The sequence below is a fragment of the Rattus norvegicus genome, chromosome 11 (assembly GCF_036323735.1).
Source record: "Rattus norvegicus strain BN/NHsdMcwi chromosome 11, GRCr8, whole genome shotgun sequence".
NCBI classification, from domain to species: Eukaryota; Metazoa; Chordata; class Mammalia; order Rodentia; family Muridae; genus Rattus; species Rattus norvegicus.
Genome location: NC_086029.1, coordinates 68,656,461 through 68,677,823, shown reverse-complemented (window position 1 = coordinate 68,677,823; position 21,363 = coordinate 68,656,461). Strand labels below are relative to the sequence as shown.

The 21,363-nt window shown below is 41.6% G+C and overlaps 2 protein-coding genes across 9 annotated transcripts in view; both read left to right on the top strand.

Moving 5' to 3' along the window:
- Slc9c1 (solute carrier family 9 member C1) overlaps positions 1-3,444 on the top strand; it is a 66,495-nt gene extending 63,051 nt beyond the window's left edge. For 5 of the 6 annotated variants that reach the window (XM_039088182.2, XM_017597925.3, XM_017597926.3 and 2 more), the window contains 2 exons: positions 1,588-1,640; positions 3,245-3,444. In XM_039088182.2, the coding sequence (XP_038944110.1) occupies positions 1,588-1,640; positions 3,245-3,307 (116 nt within the window). In that variant the 3' untranslated portion in view covers positions 3,308-3,444. The remainder of the gene's footprint in view (positions 1-1,587; positions 1,641-3,244) is intronic. The other variant, NM_001008762.2, reaches the window with a different exon arrangement.
- A 4,781-nt stretch (positions 3,445-8,225) lies between these two features.
- Positions 8,226-19,474, top strand: Gcsam (germinal center-associated, signaling and motility). Of its 3 annotated transcripts, XM_001064866.7 has the most exons (6): positions 8,238-8,409; positions 10,921-10,989; positions 12,861-12,917; positions 13,809-13,855; positions 15,174-15,202; positions 16,068-19,474. In XM_001064866.7, the coding sequence occupies exons 1-6, from the start codon at positions 8,381-8,383 to the stop codon at positions 16,383-16,385; spliced, it is 549 nt and encodes a 182-aa protein (XP_001064866.2). In that variant the 5' UTR covers positions 8,238-8,380; the 3' UTR covers positions 16,386-19,474. The 3 variants fall into 3 exon arrangements, with proteins under 3 accessions (XP_006248413.1, XP_001064866.2, XP_038944818.1); XM_006248351.5 differs by lacking the exon at positions 10,921-10,989 and having other exon boundaries at positions 8,226-8,409; XM_039088890.2 differs by lacking the exon at positions 13,809-13,855 and having other exon boundaries at positions 8,280-8,409.
- The last annotated feature ends 1,889 nt before the right edge of the window (positions 19,475-21,363 follow it).

Below are 21,363 nucleotides of genomic sequence, written 5' to 3'. Positions count from 1 at the left end.
GGTGCTCAGCTTGACATCTGCTTTTTCCTCTCTTTTTCCTCTCTTTACTCATCCCTGGACACCAGCCCAGGAGATGAGGCTATCATGCTCAGAGGGGTTCCTCCTCAGTTAAACCTTTCAAGAAATGTCCTTAAAGACACAGCCAAAAATGTCTCTTAGGTGATTTTTAAACCCAAGTTTTACAAGGACTACCCACCACAGTGAGATTTTAAAATATATGTATGAAACTCACTTGTGAAAAAGGAATAATAAATCTGATATATTTTTTACTTTATTGGTACTAGTATAAGTTAATGAAATTATAGAGATTTTAAAAATAATAAGCTTTATAACCTTTGATTAAATAATGTGCTTTCTAGACACTTATTACAAAGATATAAAAGAGTATAAAAAGGGAATTGGGCATCACTATAAAGATAAAATATTAGAGTTAGTGAAACTGTATAATAAATTACAATTTAATAAAAAATTAACAATTTAATCAAGAAGATTGATTATTACATAATCATTAAAATAATAACTTTTCATGTTACAATGTAAAAAGATCTGTGGTATATGTCAAGCAAAACTACCAATGCTATGCTGTTAATTCTAAGTGAATTTTATCTTTATTACATTCTGTTGGTGTATACTTAAAACTTTTTAATGTATTATAATTCTGAGTTTGTGCATGTGTGTGTAGGTGCTCAAGGCAGGTAGGGAATAAGAAATCACTGGAGCTGGAGTTGTAGGCCATTGTGAACTGCCCAACATGGGTGCTGGGGACCGAAATCCAGAACAATACATGCTCTTAACTTCTGAGCCATCTCTCCAGAACCCAGATATATGCATCTTTGTGAACATAAAATCCTGTCCTCATATGGGTTCCTACTAGCCATAAGATCAAACACTTGTAGATTATGGTCCTCGAGCTGATACTAACTGCTCTCTCTGCAGCTGCCATTTCTCCTCAGTCTCCAAACCCTAGACATGCCAAACGACAATGGTCCTTCTGAAGCAAAAGACCCAGTGGTCTCTAATTCTTGGGCATTTTCATGTACTGTATCTACTACCTAGGACCCTCAAACTACCCCACATCTCTCCATTCATGGACTTACTGCACGTTTCTTTTCAACATCTTTCTCCTCTCTCTGTCTCTGTCCCTTTCTCTGTCTCTCTGTCTCTGTCTTTGTCTGCTCTCCCCACCAATCTCTTTGTCTCTCCCTCAAGAATCATAAGTGATCATCTCACTGCTAACCTTCTTTCGTGTTTCTTTGCCTGTACTTTCTGCTGACTAAAACTCAAAGAAAGTGTGGCTTTCACATGGGTCCTCATTGCTAATATAGGCCTTCCCAATACATATTAACATCACAGTGTTAAAGGACATTAAAAGCATAAATGTTATTTTTCCCCAGATTTTCACTTCTCCTGTGCACTTGTTACATATCTTTACAATTAAAGCCTGTAAGACACACTTTAAGAAGTGACCTTTCATTCCACTGGTGCGAGGTCGCAGATTCCTTGTGTTTGTAATCCATATGGGATCATAGATGACCTATTTAAGTGTGACTACCTCCAGAGATGGAATAACTCTCTCTTCCTTTGCAGAATCACTTGAAACATTAAATGAAAGTTCTGAAGATGATGAGGATAAAAAAGAGGTGAGAGCTGTTTGTTGGGTTTTTTTTTTTTTTTTGAGTTTTATTAATTTAAAAGAAAGTCTTCAATTCATGGAAACTACCAATGCGTTAATAGGTAAAGGAGTTTACCTATTAACCATTTTACAGATTTGGATATGAAAAATTTCCCTTTGCCCAGCACATGACAGGCATTGCTAACATACTTTCGTGTAAATATTATACAAATGACTAACAAATCCAAGAGATAGCAGGATATTTGTCTTGAATCATATTAGCATGCTAGTGTCAGCAAGGATAGTATTGGCTGCAATCTGAGCCCCTTTAACTCTATCATGTGCTGAATTTGGCCAGATTCAAAGGCTGCCACAACTTCTACAACTACCTTTGCAAAGCATCTAGGATTTTCCAGTCGGAAAGCAGCCAGCCTCTAGAATCACCATTCTTGATGAACACAGTGCACAGTATTCTGATCTCTTCTGTCCTGAACTAAACTAAATTTCTCAGAAAGCCTCATATACTAACCTTCTAGGCCTAGAATAACAAAAGAAAACTTCAATTAAAAATCATATAAGGAAGAGAGTTAAGGTAAAAATACAAGGTAATTCTAGAGTATAAGTATTAGTTACTTGCTAAGCTTACCAAGCTTGTAGGACTCAGCTCCCCCGACATATTTTGGAGATAGAAAACAGCCAGGGAAGCTAGTGTTCTTGTACCGGTTTTCAAAGAATGATGCTTGCCTATCAATTTAAAAGAAAAAAAATTAGCACAAACTTGCAGCTCTAGTACTTGAGAATTCAAGTACTTGAAAAGTTGAGGCAGAGAGATAAAGACTGCATGATATTCTTTCAAGAAACAGCACTGAGATGGTGAGGGTTCAATGAAAGACAGACAGCAGTCAGTTGAATGTATAAAGCATCCATCCCATCAAGCTGGTTGTTGACTAGATGTTTTTATTCCCAAGTGTTAGATGGTGCTTATGTTTGGGGACTGCTACCTTGTTCCTTCTCACCACTATCATTCCAGATCATGGTTTTCCTTGAAAGGGCAAGATAACCCCTCAAAGTTCCATCCCACCAAGAGACCCCTGTTCTGATCCTCCAGGATGGAATATTTACAGTGACCACTGCAGAGTCCTCTGTTCTAAACTGGGTCCCACACCAACACTCCTTTGTCCATCAAACCCTTGTGTTCTAGTTTCCTTTCTGTGGTTGTGACAGATTACAACAGCAACTTGGAGAAGAAAGGAATTTCTTTCGGCTTATAATTTTACATTGTAATCCAGCTTTGATGGGAAATAAAGGCTAGAACTTCACATCAGGAAGACGTAATTCATACACACTCGCCATCTTCCTTGCTTGCCTCTCCTCAGCTTGATTTCTCTACTCCTGGGTAGTTCAGAACCCCCTGCAGAAGGAACAAAACTGCATACACCAAACTTGACTCTCCATCAAGTAACTTAACTGAGACAGCGCTACAAAGACATGCCCGCAATCCACTGCAATGTAGACAATCCCTCGTGACACTCTCCTCTCAGGTGATTCCAGACTGCATCAAGTTGACAAAGCTTAGCCATTATACTTTCTTAAAAGACTTAAAATTTGATTTGTTTTCCTATCCAATTTTAGAATGAAGAAAATGAGGAATATTTGGAAGATATTATTGACATCTCAAGTGTCTCCAAGAAATAACCTGGAAAGAAAGTTTAGTCAGTCGCCTGAGCTTCTCACCATGGCAATGAAAACATATATTTATGGAGATAGAGACAAGCCAAAGTTTATATGCCTCTTGTGTGATAATGTGAATTAAAGTACCTTGCACTAGTCAACCAACTCTACAAATGATGGTATTTCTGTATTTAGATAGGGTAAGGATAACTTTAAAGTAATACTCTACAAGACTTTCTTGTAGGCTTAGATTTTTTTAAACCTACTCTAATAAGGATTCTCAAATACTTCGACCCCTCTTCTAGCCCACTGTCCAAAGATAGGGATGAAAAAATGATAAATAGGACAAGGAGATGTGGACCTGTTTAGAAAGTAGTATTTTTGGGGTGATTCCAATCTTGGTTTGTCAGGATACCAGTAGTCCAATTCAGTAGTGTCTTAGTGAGGGTTTTACTGCTGTGAAGAGACACCTTGACCAAGGGACTGGTACAGAACATTTAATTGGGGCTGGCTTACAGGTTCAGAGATTAAGTCCATTATCATCAAGGTGAGAAAATGGCAGAGCACAGGCAGGCATCATGCAGGCAGAACTGAGAGCTCTACGTCTTCATCTGAGGGCTGCCAAAAGACAGACAGCTAGGATAAAGGTATTAAAGCTCACAACCACCATAGAGACACACCTACTCCAACAAGGCCATACCTGCAAATAGTGCTACTCCCTTTGCCAAGCATATACAAGCCATCACAAGTAGTGTCAGGATCGGCAGCAGTGGCATCATTCAGCAGAAACCTCTAGGCCTCTGATGAATCTGCACAAGTCAGTGGGAGCGACCAGGACTAGCTGAGCCACCAAAAGTTCTCAGCCGTGCCTCTCTCAATGAAGTGAAGATCAGAAAAGATAAAGATGTGAGCCCAATGAAGTGTTGCAAAACTAGCTACACAAGTATGCCACTACTGTCCATTGAGTCCTATTTATACTCCAAACATCATGTGTCCGTCCATGGGCCTTGCTTCAACAAAATACCATGTGAGTCTGCATCACAAGTCAGTATCAGAAACTTCTACTTCACCTTATAGATCCCTGGTTTTCTCTCTCTAGCTGACCACTTATTATCAAAATACCACTTAACTCTACTCCTCAGGCAGGTCGTCTCAGAGCATCAACCACAAAGAGCAGACAGAATGCACATGGTCTCGCTTGCTGCCTTCTGCTCAGCCAAGTTTCTTCGGTATTAATTCAGGATCCAGCCCATGAGATGGTGCCATATACATTCAGTCCAGGCCTTTGTGCCTCAATTAACAAGACAGTGGTCCCACAGACATGCTCATTGCTCAGGTTAATTTAGGGAACCCCTCAATGAAGAGCCCTCTCTTTGGTGATTCTAGGTTTTGTCATAGGGACAGGTAAAACTAACCAGCACTGGGTGTATGATGTGTTTCACTATACCAAGTCAGGAATGTGATGGTTATAGTAACCATACATGGTAGATATATTTAGTCACCATTTATGAGGGACTAAAGTAAAACAGTGATTTTTAAGTAATGTGCAGAAAATGTCACAGCTTCTAGGATATGGAACGTGGACTTGAAAATAAGTTGTTACTCTATACATTTAGCCAATATGGCGCACCATAAATAGATACTGAAGAGTTAATAAAAATCTAAATGCCCATCTTCAGAATCAAGATTTGGGAATTCTGAATGCTATGCCAACAACTCGTGTTGGGGACATAGGATCCAAGTGTAGAAACTGCTGTCACAGATGGGTTTTTGAACACAAGACAATGAGGGCTGACCCTTTGGGTAATCATAACTAGTCCTTTCTCAGTGTCAAGGACAAAGCAGCCCTTGCAGAATTGTTTTAGAGACTCCATTGGTGTGCCCTGCCTCTATGTTCTTAGCTGAGACACAAAGAATTAAGATAGAGAATAAAACACACACTTGTATGTATACACAGGAAGATACACAAACACACATGCACATGTCCATATACATGTGTACGTACACACCATTATTGCTGGCGGAGCTTACAAGTCAATGTGGCTGTTCTTTTTGATAGAATTGGAAACATAGATTATTGCAGGCGTATAGCATTAAGCTTGATGCACACCTCAGAACAGGGAGCAGGGTTAATCCATTCCCAAAATGTATCTGGAAGGAGAACTACATGAAGACTACCCAGGTTATGCAGCAGAATAACAGAAGAGAAGGAGGTCGAAGAATGCAATGACAAAGAATGGAGAGTCCCATCTCAATCCGGGACAAGCTCCAGGAGAGGGGAGAAGTGTTCTCTACCAACAACAGCTCATGAGGAACATCACTGTATTTACACAGGCGGGTTAGCCTCATTTTGAAAAGGAAGCAATGGCATTTACAGAATTCAGATAAATCACTTGACATCTTCACTATGCAGAGGACTCACTGTGAGTCGGTTTAATCACGTGCCATTGGCTAGGCTACTGAGGTTGTCTCAGTCCTATTTTGGAAATCTATGCTACTGAAGAGAAGTATACAGTCACAGTTTCAATGACTGCCAGTGTGTGGCTTGAAGTTTGGTCTGGATTGTAAAGAACTTCCAAAAAAGGACTCCAATGTAGGAAGTGATCCTGTCACAGAGATCTAGATCTCTGCCACACCCCAAGCTCAACGACAACCCAAAAAGAATGTGTGGATCTCTTTTATCCCTCCTACAAAATACAGGAAATGGTAGCAAAATAATCACAGAATTCACACATAAAAAGAGCATGAGTTTGTGACTGTCCGAAAGCCAGCAAACTAAAGCTATTCGGGTCTTGTTCCTTATCATATAAAAGCATAGTGGGATAGTTCTTACACTGGGGACTAACTCCCCACACAAGCGCAAACAAGAAGTAGATAAGGGCAAGGATCTCAGTTCCTAAATCTAATTTCACCCTCATTTCCCATATAAATATCCAGGTTTTTGTTTCTAGTTCAGTTGAGTACCGTTTCTCACAGATCTTAAGTACTAAAGTAAATACTGATGGAAATAAAGAGAGAACGGCTCAGAGATTTCTTTTTTGGACTTGTAACACTTTCATCTGCGCAATGGAAGCAGTTTATTTAGCCCCAAGTCTGGACCACACTAACAAGAGTATGTAGTAAATACCCAGCTCCGCCTCTCACAAAATCAACACTTTCTTTCCTGGTATCTGAGATCTCCACAGCTCAATGTCCTCATCTAGTGGTCGGAAGTAAAACTGAAACTTGAAAAAACAGAAAACAAACAAACAAACAAACAAACAAAAAAAAAAAAACGGGGACTCAATAACCCAAAATGACAAACTGATTTGCAATCCCTGCCCCTAGTGCTTTGACTCTAGCTGTAAACAGCCAATGTAAACATTTGGGGAGGATTAGGAGGTGTGGCCTTTTGAGAGTGGGCGTGGCCTTGTTTCAGGAGGTGTGTAGCTGGTGGGTGGGGAGTAGGGTGGGTTTTGAGCTTTCAAAATCCCAAACAAGGCAAGGTCCTTGTTCTCTCTGCTACCTACAGCTCCCAGGCCAAGTCTGTCTGTTTCCCACAGTAATGAGTCTTCTGAAACTGTAAGCAAGGCCACAATTAAACACTTTCTTCTATATGAGTCGCTTTGCTCCTATTGTCTTTCACAGCAACAGAACAGTAAGACAGTTCCCATCCTGCTGTTTGCCTTAGATATGACTTCTCTATTACTGAAAGTCAAGCAAATAAATATATTTCCTCTTTTTTGCTCACTGTTGAGCCCAAGATGCTCAGCACACAGTAGGTTCTCAACATATACTTGTTGATCAGATGAACGAACGAGTAATCAAAGAAGAAACAACCATCACACAGAAGATTAATTAAAAAAAACAAACAGGAATGAAAACATAATTGCAGTGACAGGATTCCATATAATTTCTATACAGTTAATCCATCCTCGGTACCGTTCTGTAAATAGTGAAGAAGGCACAGTCACTACAGTCAAGACGAAAAACAAATCCCCTCCTGATATCATTGTGCCACCTAGATGTGCATGGGAGTGGGGTGCTCTTGGCGAGCACTGCAGGAGGCACTCAGGTTGGCTAGAGCCAGGGCCCTCTGAAGTGCAAGGTGTCTGCTGCAATATGGACTTTTGCCTCTAGGGGGCAGCCAAGAGCAATCTCAATAAGGCTCTGTGGGGAGGGAGTTGACCAACAACTCGTGAGAGGGTTTATAACATGTGGTGCTGCAGTTTCAGATCTTTGACTCCTGAAGGGAGTTGTCAGACCAGATGTGAAATTTATATTTAAACCAATATAGGAATATTTATACATAGGCTTCCATAATTATCGGCGTTTTTAGGTAGAGAGCTAATAGTACGGCTTCTTATGACTTTTTCAGCCCTCCTTGCTGTTAATTTACCCTCCTTCTTCTGGATTTAGCACCCTCCACTCACACACTAATTAGAGTGCTCCCATTTTTCCCATTTCCCACAATAAATCATTTTACCCTACAATTTCCCTAGGGGCTCCTTGGCCCCTTCACTCCACACTGGTTCCTTTCAGCTTCCCTTTGTTTGTACAGCTACTCCAGTATATGTGCTCATGAGTAAATTTTGAAAGTCTATATATGTCCAACTAGACTGTGGCTTGATTCTGTCTTCTCTTTTGGGTTTTTTGTTTTGTTTTGTTTTGTTTTGAGTGGTGTGAAGTATTTGTTGTTTCAGGCTTTTCGTTTTCTTTATTTATTTTTATTTTGTTTTTAAGGCAACTCTCCTCCCCCATTTGACTTTCTTTATTAAGCATAGGTGTCTGCCGTAGAAAATCTCCCATAGTTCATCCATTAGGATACACCAGGGGTTCCCTAGTGGCTACCACTCTCCCTAACCAGCTCTTTGGTTAATAGCCTGGTGCATCAAAGCCCTGACCTTTCAGGACACGCATGTGCCTCTCATCTTCCCCTCAGCCCTCTTCCTCCTCCGTTAGGCACCTCCTCTTTCTGGCTGTCTACAAGGGTGGCCAGAGCTGCTCTCACCCTGCTGTCAGTTGGAAACTGCCAGTTACCGAGCACGAGCAAGACCAAGGTGCAAGCTAGGTGAGAAGGAAGTGGAGACTACCAGAGGGAAGGCGCTCAGGAGACTGATGGGGAACTGTCTGCAGAGGACAACCAGGTGAGCTCCCTGGCTCCTGAGAGTAGAGACCTGAGCCAGAGGTGAAAGAGAAAAGGAGGCCAGCTCATGGGGTGAATGGACTAGGAAAGGGGTGTGACAGGAATTGAGTCTCTCCTGAGCTATACACCATGTGACATCCTTACAGGTTTTCACACATACAGACAATCCCAACGTAAGAATAGGTGAAAAGCAAGAAAGACTTCATTAAAGCAGGATTCCTGTCCATCTAAGAAATGAAACAACTCTCCTGCGGCTGGGGAAAGGCATGTTTTCTTAGGCCCTAGGTGTTCTTGAATAAGTTATAAGTGCCCACCCTTAAGGGGAGTCTTTAGAAAGTTAAAATAAGCGACACATTTCCTGCCACAGTGAGGCTGCAGTTAGTGCACTTATAAGCAGGTTAAGGAAAAGGTCGTGTCACTAGGGAGAAGACTTCATGTTCCTGGACTTTGGTCTCCTCATTTTCAAATGGAAATGACAGTATAACCCTACCCAGAGGTTCCAAGTGAGGAGTCATAGTCACTGACAGAGAAGGCTTCAGGGATCGGGGACTATTCTCAATTTTCAGAGCAACATTTTCATTCTAGCAAAGAAAGCACATGTGAAAGAAAATATGATTACACGAAATAATGGAGTTTCTATGGTATAAAGTTAGGTGATCTATAGACAGTAAGCTGGCGGTGGTCTTACTTGCTGCCTTGGTCTTAGATAGCATATAAAGGAGAACATAGAAAAATGAGGACTTGCAAAATGCCACTCACCCAAGGGATGCTTGGGAGTATTTGTGTCCTTTCCTGAGAGCCAGTGCTTGCTCTGGACTCTCCCTCCCCCCAACCCCCCTTCTAATAGCCTTCTGTGAGATTATGAATGGCCGCCCTTATATCTCCCTGAGAAATCTGCTAAAGCGTGGATTGCTTCCTATTTTCTGCTCACGGCCTTGTGAATTCCTGGTTTCTGCCTTTGTTTCTGGCACACAGCGGGTATTCAGTGCAAGAGGGATGAGTGGAAGCTTTCCCAAGGAGAGAGAAAGCAAAACGAAGATACGGTATAGATGAGGAAACCGTGAGGGATGGCATACAGGCACTTTCATGTCTCGGAACTTTGCTGTGGAGTTAGGTGTTGTAACACCGATGTATATCTATTATGAGAAGGCGTGAAGCATAGAAATACAGGCAGAAGAGGGTGCCATGAGCTGGGAACCACACTCACAATTACAGTGTTACACCCACAGTCTCTGTGTTAGCTCCTATTCCCTAAGTCACTTGTATTCTTTATCCACTAAGAGCTAGTACTCCTTCAATTCATTTTTGTTTGAGTTTTAGTACATTTTCTTTCTGAAATCAAAAGCCATTTGTATCTTTAATGGGTTTTTCTCATAAATATTGCAAAATATACTATTTTTCTAGTCTGTGGTTAGATTTTTATTATTCTGTGTTCATTACACTTTAAAGATGGTCCAATTCATTGTGGAAATTTCTTATATTTCTTTCCCCATACTCACTTGTAGTAGTCTTTCCTTACTCATTTTTATGTGGTTTATTAGTTTATATTTATTCTTAGGATAGCAGCCTATGGTTCAGATATTATTATCCTTAAATAATTTCCCAATTATCCCAGCGTCCCCCTTCCTGTGCTGTCATCTGTGGTCCATCTTTCTTCTGTTATCCCTGTGGGCACACAGCTTACTATGTCTCTGCAGATCAGAGAATAGAAAATATCTCTTCCTCACAGGAAGAGCCCAGGGTCTCAGAGAAGAGCATTTTCCCAAAGGAAACCCAGGCTTTCCCCCTTCTTGGTTGTGGATGCTAAAACAAGTTGCCTAAATTTTGTCCCCAGATACCTTGTTAATAAATAACAGGACAATAGTATCAACCGATGGACTTGTTCTGAAACCGAATGAAATATCACACATAAAAAGGCTGGTGCATACTAAGAAGTACTCACCAATTTTATTTCTTCATATTCTCAATTTCAAGCAAATGTAAACAAAAAAAAAGTTTAAACACAAATTCAACCCAAACAGTGAATGATTTTATTGTCTCTATTTTATTTTTTCTATTTATCTATCTATCTATCTATCTATCTATCTATCTATCTATCTATCTATCTGTCTATCTATCCCTTTCTATCTATCCCTTGTTCTCTGGATTTCTGTGCAAGGTGCTAACTCACTGAACCCCATTACTTGGATGCAGGCCCTGGGACCTCAGTGACTAAGAAGCCAGGCCTCTTCCTGTGAAAGAATTCTCAGGCTGATAAGGATTTCCAGGAGTGCTTCTAGCATCATAGGTGGGCTGTTCCTTGTAGTGCTAGAGATGTTAGATGTGACACAGGCGGTGTCCCATGCTTCAGAAGAAACCATTCATAGACAACAGGGAAATGAGGGACATGCTCAGGTGGTTCAGGATTGCACATAAACAAAAGAAACCAAAAAAAAAAAGTGGGAGAAACATAAAACTAGAGTAGAAATTACAAAAGGGAACACTTGGTCTATTTCTGAAATTTAAATCTTAGGTGGCAGCTGGACATGCAGGAAACACCTTGGAATCTGAGACTGCAAAATGCCAAGGGGAGGCCTTGCAGGTGAGAGTATACGCTCCCCACCTCCCAAGAAGAGAGAGTTTTCAGGGCTGAGGCTACATATTCCCCAAAGCTGAGGCCCACTGCCAGCCATCATGGTGATGAGTTTGTGAAGAATAGATAGACAACATGACTTCTTTACACTGAACGGGAGACATGCTGCTATTCTAAGAGCCTCCTGTATCCTTGGCAACAGGAAATTAGATGCCTAAATCCCTGGTATAACTTGAAAGAAAGATCTGAAATCCTGTTGCTTCTTTGTTTGTGGAATAATGTGGCTTTGTGCAAATCTCTACCTTAGCTTTGTCATGTTAAGCCTTGTGTTTCTATTTCGGGGCTAAATGCATTCTCCCATGCCATGAGGTTGAAAGGCTCATGGAGAGCTGCCTGTGTAGGCCAGTGCTGCGAATCTACTACAGTCTCATGCATCCCTCCTGGGTGGTCTTTTGAGTCCCCAGTCTTAGGGAACAACGAAGGAATGAATCTTGCAATGTCTTAGTACCTGAGGTCTCAGAACTCTAAATTTTGGCAAAGCTTGTTGTTCTGTGACCTACCAAAGTTGGCAACAATTTTCAGTGTTCTAGGAAGTACATTTGAGAGAGGACATAAAAACAAGCCAAAAATCTAAGACCATCTAAGAGGCAGGGACCCAAAGGTTATTCCCATCCAAGGCTGCATTTCTTCAATGCAAGCAAGCTGAGAATCACTTTTGAGAGATGTCATTGGCCATCTATTTAAGTATGTATGTCACATGATGAAAAATGAAAGAAAAGAATGGGGGATAATGGCAAAAGAGAGGGAGAGAGAGGAAGGGAGGGAGTGAGGAAGGAAGTGAGGAAGGAGGGAGGGAGGGAGGAAGGGAGAGATCATAGACTTGATAGTAAGTCTTATGAGAAGACAGGCACCTGGGACCTTTGGCATCTATATGTTATCACATAGGTTTGTCTCTGCGATCCACAGTCGCAATCCAGCTTTTCCTGTGCTACCCTTTCTGGGAGACCTCCTGAGCTAGTTCACTGGCAGGCACATCTTTAGATGTTTCTTTCCACCTCTCTTGAACATGTTGTAATCAACTTACCCAAACTCACCCCAAACCAAGCACTCATATTAAAATGTAAGACAGCATTGCAAGGAGCTGAATAAAAGAAGTGCAGCTCGCAAACATCATCACCTTTGTATGATCCTTATAGCTTCAGGAAGTAAGTAGAATAGATACCCTCCTTTTATAAATTAAGAAATTCTGGCCCCAAATGTTTAGAAATATGGATCTAGTAACTCAAAATTCAACTGTTCCCCTCCCTTTCGCTTCCTTATTCCCTTGGTGAGCCTGTTTTCCACACATCAGTCAGACTCAGGAGTTTCCTTATGATGTCGTTTAACAGCAGAAGAGGAAGGTGAAAACAAATGGTTTCCAGGGAACAAAGTACACTAAGAAGAGAGAACTATGGCCATGTCCCTCAGCACCAAAGTCTCTGATATCACATAATTGTTCAACCAAGCTGGTATTCCCACCCACAGCCACAGGTCTCAGCCAGCCTTTCCTGGGATGCCCCTTCAGGGAAACTACTTGAGAAGTTCACTGCAGGCACATTTCTGAATGGTATTTTCCAAATGTCTACAGGCTTGCACCTTGGTTTTCTGGAGATAAATCCATCGCAGTTTGCCAAGTAGATCACTAGAATTGTGGGTTTTAAAACATTTTGCTTCCTTTACTGAGGATAATATAGAAATTTATCCCTGGTTAGAAATTGATGGTGTCATAGACTTGTGTCCAATTCACCTAAGAAATAAGGACAGCAAAAACAAAGGGAAAGAAGTCACCTTCAGTAAAGCTTGAGAAACCAGGGTCAGTGACTTCTGGTCATCTCTTTCAGATATTTCAAGGGCTGGAGTTGTTGTCACATCGTTGAAGGATGTTCCTGCCTCCCTTGGTAAGTGAAGTGTTGCTCCGAGGAGTTAATTCCCTACCTGTGTCCTCAATGTGGGACTTGTACCTGTGAGCTCCTTCCTCTGTGTGGCTACACCTAAGTTTGGTACCAAGCTGAAATACAGTCACTGAGAATCAGTCAAGGAAACAGCCCCTGGTGTGCGGCAAGAATCAAGAATAATTGCCTCATGGGTGGTAGCTTCTTCTCACAAGGGTAAGCCTCTGATGCAAAAATGAAACTGCCCATTAATACTGAGAGTATTCACATTGTAAGGAAGTACTCATTTTTGCCCTTTGCGTGGAGAATATGTACTCCAGGTGATAATTTATTGCCCAACCTGAGACCCTCAAGGAGAGTAAGAGGATTGCTAAAAATGGCTAAGTGGTTGTTAATGACATTAAGCAGTCTTAGCATATGAGACCTGTGGCCATCCTTATAGTAGCTGTGTCTTTGTCTGCCATACGACAATGGGTTGCCAACATATTTCTAGGGGACCTTCTAAACAGGGTACTCTAATGGAAAGTGTTTTGTTTTCTGCTTGTGTGATCACAGGTTAGGCTTGGGACTGAAAACTGCCTGCTCCTTCATTTGCATGGTAAAAACAAAATGGAAGTTTGTGTCAGAAACATTCCCCCAAACTGTAGCCTCTTGACACTGCATATGCACCGATCACATTTCAAACTAGAAACAAGTGAAGGAGGGAGAAAGGAATATATTTCTGCTTAAAATCATCTTAGGTTTTCCCTCTTACTCTTTCATTCCTATCTGTTAAAAGAAGTATTATCAAAGCACAATATAATTATTAAAGCAAAGGTTGAAGCTGAAGTTTCATAATCTAATGTTTTAAAAAGCTTCTGAATATTGGGACAACCCATCCGCATTCCTTTCTTACAGGAAAAACATAAGCACATTTAAAGCTCGACAAGAGTCTCCAAAGCAAAGTAAGTCATCATTTACCCATCATGTTTACTTCTGATGCAATACATTTCTAAAATGCCCTTTCTCTGTGTTCCCCAAAGCCCAAGGAGAATATCCCTACTATAACCCTACACCTAGTGCTATGATTTATCCAGTTCTATGTTTACTTGTTGTTGTTTGTTTCTATTAGGCCCAGGTCTCATTGAAGCAGGGAATGATTTTATGACCTCCATATTCCTCAATCTTTGCCCAATCTGGAAACTGAAGGAACTTACTGACAAATGTGTCAGCCAGAGCACAGAGAGGCAGCTCAATGTTTTGTTCCTCCCCTTAGGAGCAACAGGGAAGGAGGGAGAAGTTTTCCCAAGATGAGGTATAAGCATGAACTCTCTTCATAAGAAGTCATGCCAGCAGACCTCTCACAAGGCTGTGGGGACAGATCAGTGCTGAAGTTAAAGTTCCATGACTTCATGAGTGGTTGGAGAGTGACAGCAAATACAAGAGAGAGAATAAGGAAATGTGGGTGTGAAGATGGACCCTAGCATTTCCAAAGAAAATTGTGTCTTTCCCTCATTGGGTTTAAAGTGGAGAGTACAGCTCACCACACCTATGCACTGAGTCTCAAGAAAGAGCTCTGTGCATCTTGTAGTGCTCCCAGGGTCCCAATAAACACCAATTTCCATCAAAAGAAAACATAACTGAGGGGCTGGGGATTTAGCTCAGTGGTAGAGCGCTTACCTAGGAAGCACAAGGCCCTGGGTTCGGTCCCCAGCTCCGAAAAAAAGAATCAAAAAAAAAAAAAAAACATAACTGAAATGAGGCCACAGAACCCTTTCTTCTAGTGGCAATTGTGAAGTCCCACGTGGACATAAAAGTTTGTAGTGATGTGAATATTAGGAGACATATAAACCCATGAGCCACATGGTACTGCCACCTGTGAACAGCTCTGCCTCCATTTTTTGTCTGCTTATTTTGCTTGGATGCCAGGCATGGGAAGTGTGCCTCTGCTTTGTGGTTGAAGCAGTCAGTTTGGAGTAAAAGATCTTTTGAAAAACTCTCTTGCTTCCTAAATGTTAAGCATCCAAGTTCCCTGTTCTGAAAACTTTCCTCAAGCACCAGTCCCTATGCTACCACCATTCTATATTACCTGTTAGAAAGTATACTCTCTTATCTGCTGTGTGGGAATGTCATCCAGTCTCATATGCTCTCTGCCTAGACTTGAGAGGGCACACTTGTTTCTGGTGTGTCTGCCTCCCAAGTGTGTTTTACCAAGTAGGTACACAGTGGGCATTACCTAAGGAAAGAGACCTGTGATTCACTGAATGTATTTTCTTTCTACAGATGAAGGGATGACTTCAGCTCCCATTCAGGTAATAAGAACCTTTCTATCCCAGCCTGAAAGAAACACTGTAAATGCTAGGGCTGGAACCCAAAGCCATTTGCAGTGCCGGGTGGCAGAAATATCAGCTCTCCTGTCACATAACTTGCTGGAAGGCGCTAACATTTGCTGTGCACTTTGTTGATGACAGGCTATGTGCTGAGCTTTTGACAGGCATCTAATGTAACTGTCACAACCACCCATATTATTGCATCACAGTACTGCTGTGTCCTCTGACTTCACAGAAGCAAACTATAAAAGATTAAGTTATATCCTCCAAATTCAGTGCTTTGGCAACCTTCTCTCAAGTTAATAATATGAGAATCTGCAATGAGGAGCTTGTGGATGTGGTGCAGTTTGTAGAGAGTGTTTATCTAGTATGCAGTGAGCCCTAGGTTTGATCCCTAGCACACAGTAAACTAGAGGTGATGACAATGACACACATACTCCCATAGTGAGCATTAAAAGTAGAGGATTCATAGTAAGAGGATCAGAAGTTCAAAACTGTCCTATGCTACATTTTGAATGGGATACAGGAGACTCAAATAATTTCTTAGTGAGTAGTTAAATGTTATCCAAGTACATCCAATGTTCTAAGACCATGGCAAGTATACAAGGTGGTCAGGCTCACTGTGGAACCCATAAAGCCAGCTACATGCTTTGGGTGATGTGAACTGTCCATCTACAAGTCCAGTGTTTGGAATGCCCCTGCAGCCATTTAGTTAAGGTGACCAAGGAATGAAGAAGGTAGTGGTGCTGGAATATAGAATTGTCCCCAGCAGACCTGTGTTGTTACTGAAGTATAAATAGAACGGAAAGAGGTTAGATCTTCATAGTGCCTTTCCTTTGACCTGTAGGACAATGCTAATGAGACCTACACAGAAGAGTTATGCTACATCCTTGTCGATCACAAAGCCCTCAGGGGAAGGCCATCAGGCAAGCCTGCTGAGGGGTTATATGAGAACATCTCTAACAAGGTGGACCGACACAGAGAGTCTTCAAGAGGAACAGAGACTGAGTATTCAGTTCTTCGTTTCTCTTCTACCTCTCAGCCCCTACCTTCCACAGAAGATGAATATGAACTTCTTGTACCCAGCCGATTCTCCTCATATGCCAATCAACAGCCACAGCCTCTTACAGCCCCCTTTGAGACCCACTTTTCTCATCTACAATGAAGTGACTAGTTAGAGTTTCTTTAGCACTGACAGATAAAAGTAGGAGTTCAGGACTGTAGTTGAAGCAGTCATGGGTCATGGAGATCCTTAGCTTATTTCTTCTGGAGGGCTTTGGCCCAGCAGACTCTGCAAACCGCAGAGCCTCTCAGAGTCTGACAATAGCCAGCATTCAAAAATTAGTCAACTGTCTTGAACATCACATTGAAAAAGAGAGTAACCACCTTTGTTTCTAAGTGGTGTTAAAAATAATCTGTGGTGGGAAGAGGTCCCAGTATTGACAATGAGGTGTACCACAAAAGGCTCTGTTCTTCTCACTAACTTCTCATGAATCATCCCCACAACTGTACTCTACAGTCAGGGGACTCTTAGTCATCGTGTTCCATGACCCCAGAGAGAATCCCTCATCACCGTTAAGTTCCAGCTCGGCACCACTTGCTATGGAAACCGGGAATATTTTCTTTATTCCATGAATCTAAGACATGTCCTTTATCTAGTGTCCTTGGACTCACGGTCCCCATGACTCAGAATTTCTCGTACCATCATTAATATAATTTTAAACAGTATTTTTAAACTTTGACCTTCTCATCAGACTTGTCTTTCTCCTATGGCTCAGGTAAACATTACCAGAACCTCCTCCACGCTAAGCAAGTGATCTGCCATGAAGAGACAGCTCAAATGCTGCCAGTAGAAATACCACAGTGCCAGGGATTGAAAGAATAGGAAGTTTCTGGAGAGCCAACTATCTTCTCTTTTTACTGAGAGAATATTGTTTGCTCCATGGTACATTTTGGCTGCCTACTATATATGGTACAGTAAGTTGGTCCATAAATGGTCTCATGTCTGCATGGGAGAAGTAACACAGACCTCTTCTCTATGAGCACCCCTCTACGGCTTGATTCCTTATTTTCCATTTTTGTTTTCTTTAGTATTTCTGGATTCATGTCCATACTAAGTTAGTCAATTATGCACAATCTACTGACTGGCCTAATCTAGCCTGCCACCTGGATTCTTGTAGATAAAGGTTGATTGAAACCCAGCTGCACTGATTTGTCTACATACTACCTTTGGCTGCTCAACCGTGGTAAAATTGATTTGTGCCACAAACCAGAGGCTTTACAAAGCTAAAAATATCTGTAATTGAACCTATTCTAGATAATAATTTTGCAGACCTCTGCCTTAAACAGTTACAGTTTAAGATAAACGGGAGAGGATCACATTTGGTTATTGACAAGCTCGTTAGGAGCAGATGCCAATGAACTGGCAGGGAAAATATTAAACCACAAAGGAGATGAGCAAGACGAAAACAACTACTAGCAAATGAGACTATTTCCATGTTCACACCTGCACCCGCAAGGTGTTGTTTTATTTACTTCATGGCCATTGTCCTAATTTTAGGGATGCTAAATTGTCAAGATGTTTGTTGAGATGAGCTTGGGAGGTCCTCTGCATCTAATTACTGTCTTGTTATTAAAGCTGAATAACTTTCTATTTAAAATGCCCCAAGGCATTAGGGAGGTAGCTCAGTAGTAAGGTAGCATGTACAAGGTATACAGAGAGAGAGAGAGAGAGAGAGAGAGAGAGAGAGAGAGAGAGGAAGGAAGGAAGGAAGGAAGGAAGGAAGGAAGGAAGGAAGGAAAGAAGAAAAACAGACAAGAAGAGAAAAGAAAGCACAAAACAGGCCAAGTGCCCACTAAGAGTGGCTAAATCCAGAGGCTTAAGGTACTTTGAATGACTTTGCTGAGACATAAATCACTTGATCACCTCCACCTAAAGAGCTAACAAGATCTCAGTACCTCAGCCTCCATTAACTTCCTTTTTTACAAATATCTTTCAGGCAGAAGCCTAAGTACAGTGTTTGGCCAGAAGTCACTTGGGTACAAAGGATGTGTTCACAAAGATAAGAAATGCTGTTATGAGATGTTACACGTGGTTTGTGGGGGGACAAGTGTGGGCCAGAGATTGATTCAAATCTTATTTCCTTTTCACGCTCCTTTTAGCCCGACCCACTTTCTTGTAGGCTCAGTGTATTGCAACCATACAGTGGGGAGGGCTGCATTTGATATATAGTTACCCATTCTAGTTTTCTTTCAACTGTGGGAATAAAACACTGACCAAAAGCTAATTGGAGAAGAAAGAGTTTATTTGCCTTACATGTCCCAACCATAGTTCATCCTGGCAGGAGCTTGAGGTGAGAACTGATGTGGACGTCATGGAGAAATGCTACTTACTCTCTTTCTTATACAACTCAGGGCCATCTGATCAGAGGTGGCACTGCAGTTGTCTGGGCCCTCCTACATCAACTGTCAATCAGGATGATGTCCCATAGAAACACCCCCAGGACAGTCCAATGGAGTCGATTGCTAAAGTGAGGTTCCTTCTTCTCAAGTAACTCAATTTTGTATCAAGTTGATAAACAAAACAAAACCCTCACCGTTTTATCATCTATCCTAGACCTTCAGGATGAAGGATAGCAAAGAATAGAGAGAAAGAGAAGCCTTTTAAAGCTTATGCAGAAAAGCTTGCTGCTCTAGCAAGTTCTCTCCGGCAAGGCAGACATCAAACAGATGGCTCTAAGCTAGACCTCTTCACACTGAAACTAAACCTTTGTGGCAGATAGGCGGTGGAAATATTCCCACTATGGTGCAATAACCTGTATTTGTTTGCACCTCATTCTGTAAAACATAACCTGTCCTCCAAAAGCAAACGCCTCTTTTTAAATCTAAATGCCTAGACCAAGAAGCATATTCACATGGTAAAATTAGAGGATTACACAGCAGCCATGTTTCTAGATTAAAGAGTTCTTGGAGGTATCTCAAAGCATTTGCTAGGAGTGTGAACGAGATAGCTCAGCGAGTAAAGTGCTTACCAGGCAAATCTGACAGCCTGGATTTGATCCCACGACCCCACAGTGAAGGAGAGAACTGATTTCTGAAAGTTGTCCTCTGACCTCCGCACTCACACATAAACATTCACAAGTAACCCACAAAGAATAATATTCCCAGTAGGATACAAGACGCTGTGTTTGTTTGTACCTTGTTTTGTAAAGCATTACCTGTGCCCCAAATAATAAATGAAATTTAAAATTTAAATCTACTGTGTTGTGTACAATATTATATGTCCATCAAAAAACATATACCAATAATTTTTTTTTTAAATCTGAGAAAAAAGTCGTATGAACTGAACTCAATGTATCACTGTGGTTTGAAAGTGAAATGTCCCATAAGCACTGTGCACTTGGTCCCCTGCTGGTGACAGTTTAAGGAAGTACAGAGAGCCTTTGGGAATATGGCCTAGCTAGTAGACATGATTCTCTAAGTGGGGAGAGGGAACTCCTTGGTGCTGTCTGCTCTAGTTGTGGGTGGAGCCACCTGCTTCCTAATCTGCCAGGGTGTGAAGGTTCTTATCACAAGCTGCCACCACCATGAACTGAGTTACCTACTGCTCTGCCATATTGGACCACACACCCCTGGAACTCTGGGTCAAAATAAGCCTTGTCCCACGTGTTCCTTCTGTCAGATATTGTTCACAGTGATGAGAAAATATAGCTAATGTATTTGCATAATATATATATAATAACCTCAAGTCCAAACACTGCCACGGTGCTCAGACTTTGTCCTCTGGTATAGATAGGGTGGATGATATTCATCACCGTACTTATTGAGGAGCTTTTAGTGGGGAATGGTTGCAGGACGGGGTCAGGGGTCATTCTTTTTGGAAGACGTAATGTCTGGTAGGTCCCCATAGTTCAGCAGAAACCCTGTACGCATACACATGAGAACAGCTCTAACTGGACGTCATGAGTTATCAAAAACAAACAAACAAACAAAAAACCCATGAGGTTAGAATAGGGTTATGTTGGGGAGGGTTGAGAAGAATTAAAGGGAAAAGTGGGAGATGGAATTTTATTTTATATGTGTTAAGTTACCAAAACAAAGAAACAAACGAAACAAAACAAACAAAAACAAAAAAAACAAAGGAACCCCCCCCCCCCAACATGCTCACTAATGGCAATGGCAACCCACAGGCTGATAACCTTTACCACACATTTCAAGATTTCTCATGAAATTGCACAGGCTTACAGAAAGTATATATTAACGCAGATGTGTGTGTGTGTGTGTGTGTGTGTGTGTGTGTGTGTGTGTGTGTGTGTCTACTGTTCCAGGAGGTTAGTAAGGCAACCACTAACTTAAAGAATCCTGGTTCTTCACCAACCAAAGAAAATATATGGGCTGGACCTAAGCCTTCCCACACATATGTACCAGACGTGTAACTTGGCCTTCATGTGGGTCAGGAACAACTGGAATGGGGGCTATCCCAAAAGCTGTTGCCTGTACATGGGATATGTTCTAGCTGGGCTGCCTTGTATGACCTCAGTGGGAGAGGAGGCACTTAACCTCACAAATATTTTATATGCCAGGGTGGGGGAGAGGAGGAGAAAGGGAGGTGGAATGGAGGAAGAATTGTGGGAGGGCGTGACCAGGAGGTGGGCAGTGATCAAGATGTTAAGTGAATAAGTGAGAGAGAGAGAGAGAGGGAGAGAGAGAGAAGAAAGATTGAAAGGAATCCTAGTTATTGAGAAAGAAACTGAGTTTCTAATTTACTCTTTCAAGTCACAAATATAAAAGGAAACACCCCCTCCCCCACAGGGCTTCAAACAGTACACAGATAAAATGGAGAGGTCCACAGTGCAAGCCTTTGTGGTTTCCGCTCACATTCGTATTGGCACCTATAAATAAACTCCCATTCTTTGAATAAATTCTTATTTTAAACAGAAGAGAGAAATAGGAAAGGGGCAGAGACAAGGCAGGAAAAGCTACCACTGACAAGTTCAAATTCTTCCATGATTCGGACAGCCTGAGGACAGTCTCTTAAGTATCTTGGGATGGAAGTCATGGGGAGAGGCAGACTGGAAGGCTTAAGGGGATAGGATGAAGGGCATGAGGTGGGGGACTGGGTGGAAGGCGTGAGAGGAACAGGA

Coding starts and splice junctions, on each gene's coding strand:
- Gcsam (XM_001064866.7), top strand. CDS start 8,381: ATGGGGAACTGTCTGCAGAGGACAACCAG. Junction 12,918..13,808: donor GGATGTTCCTGCCTCCCTTG/GTAAGTGAAGTG, acceptor CCTTTCTTACAG/GAAAAACATAAGCACATTTA. Junction 15,203..16,067: donor TGACTTCAGCTCCCATTCAG/GTAATAAGAACC, acceptor TTTGACCTGTAG/GACAATGCTAATGAGACCTA.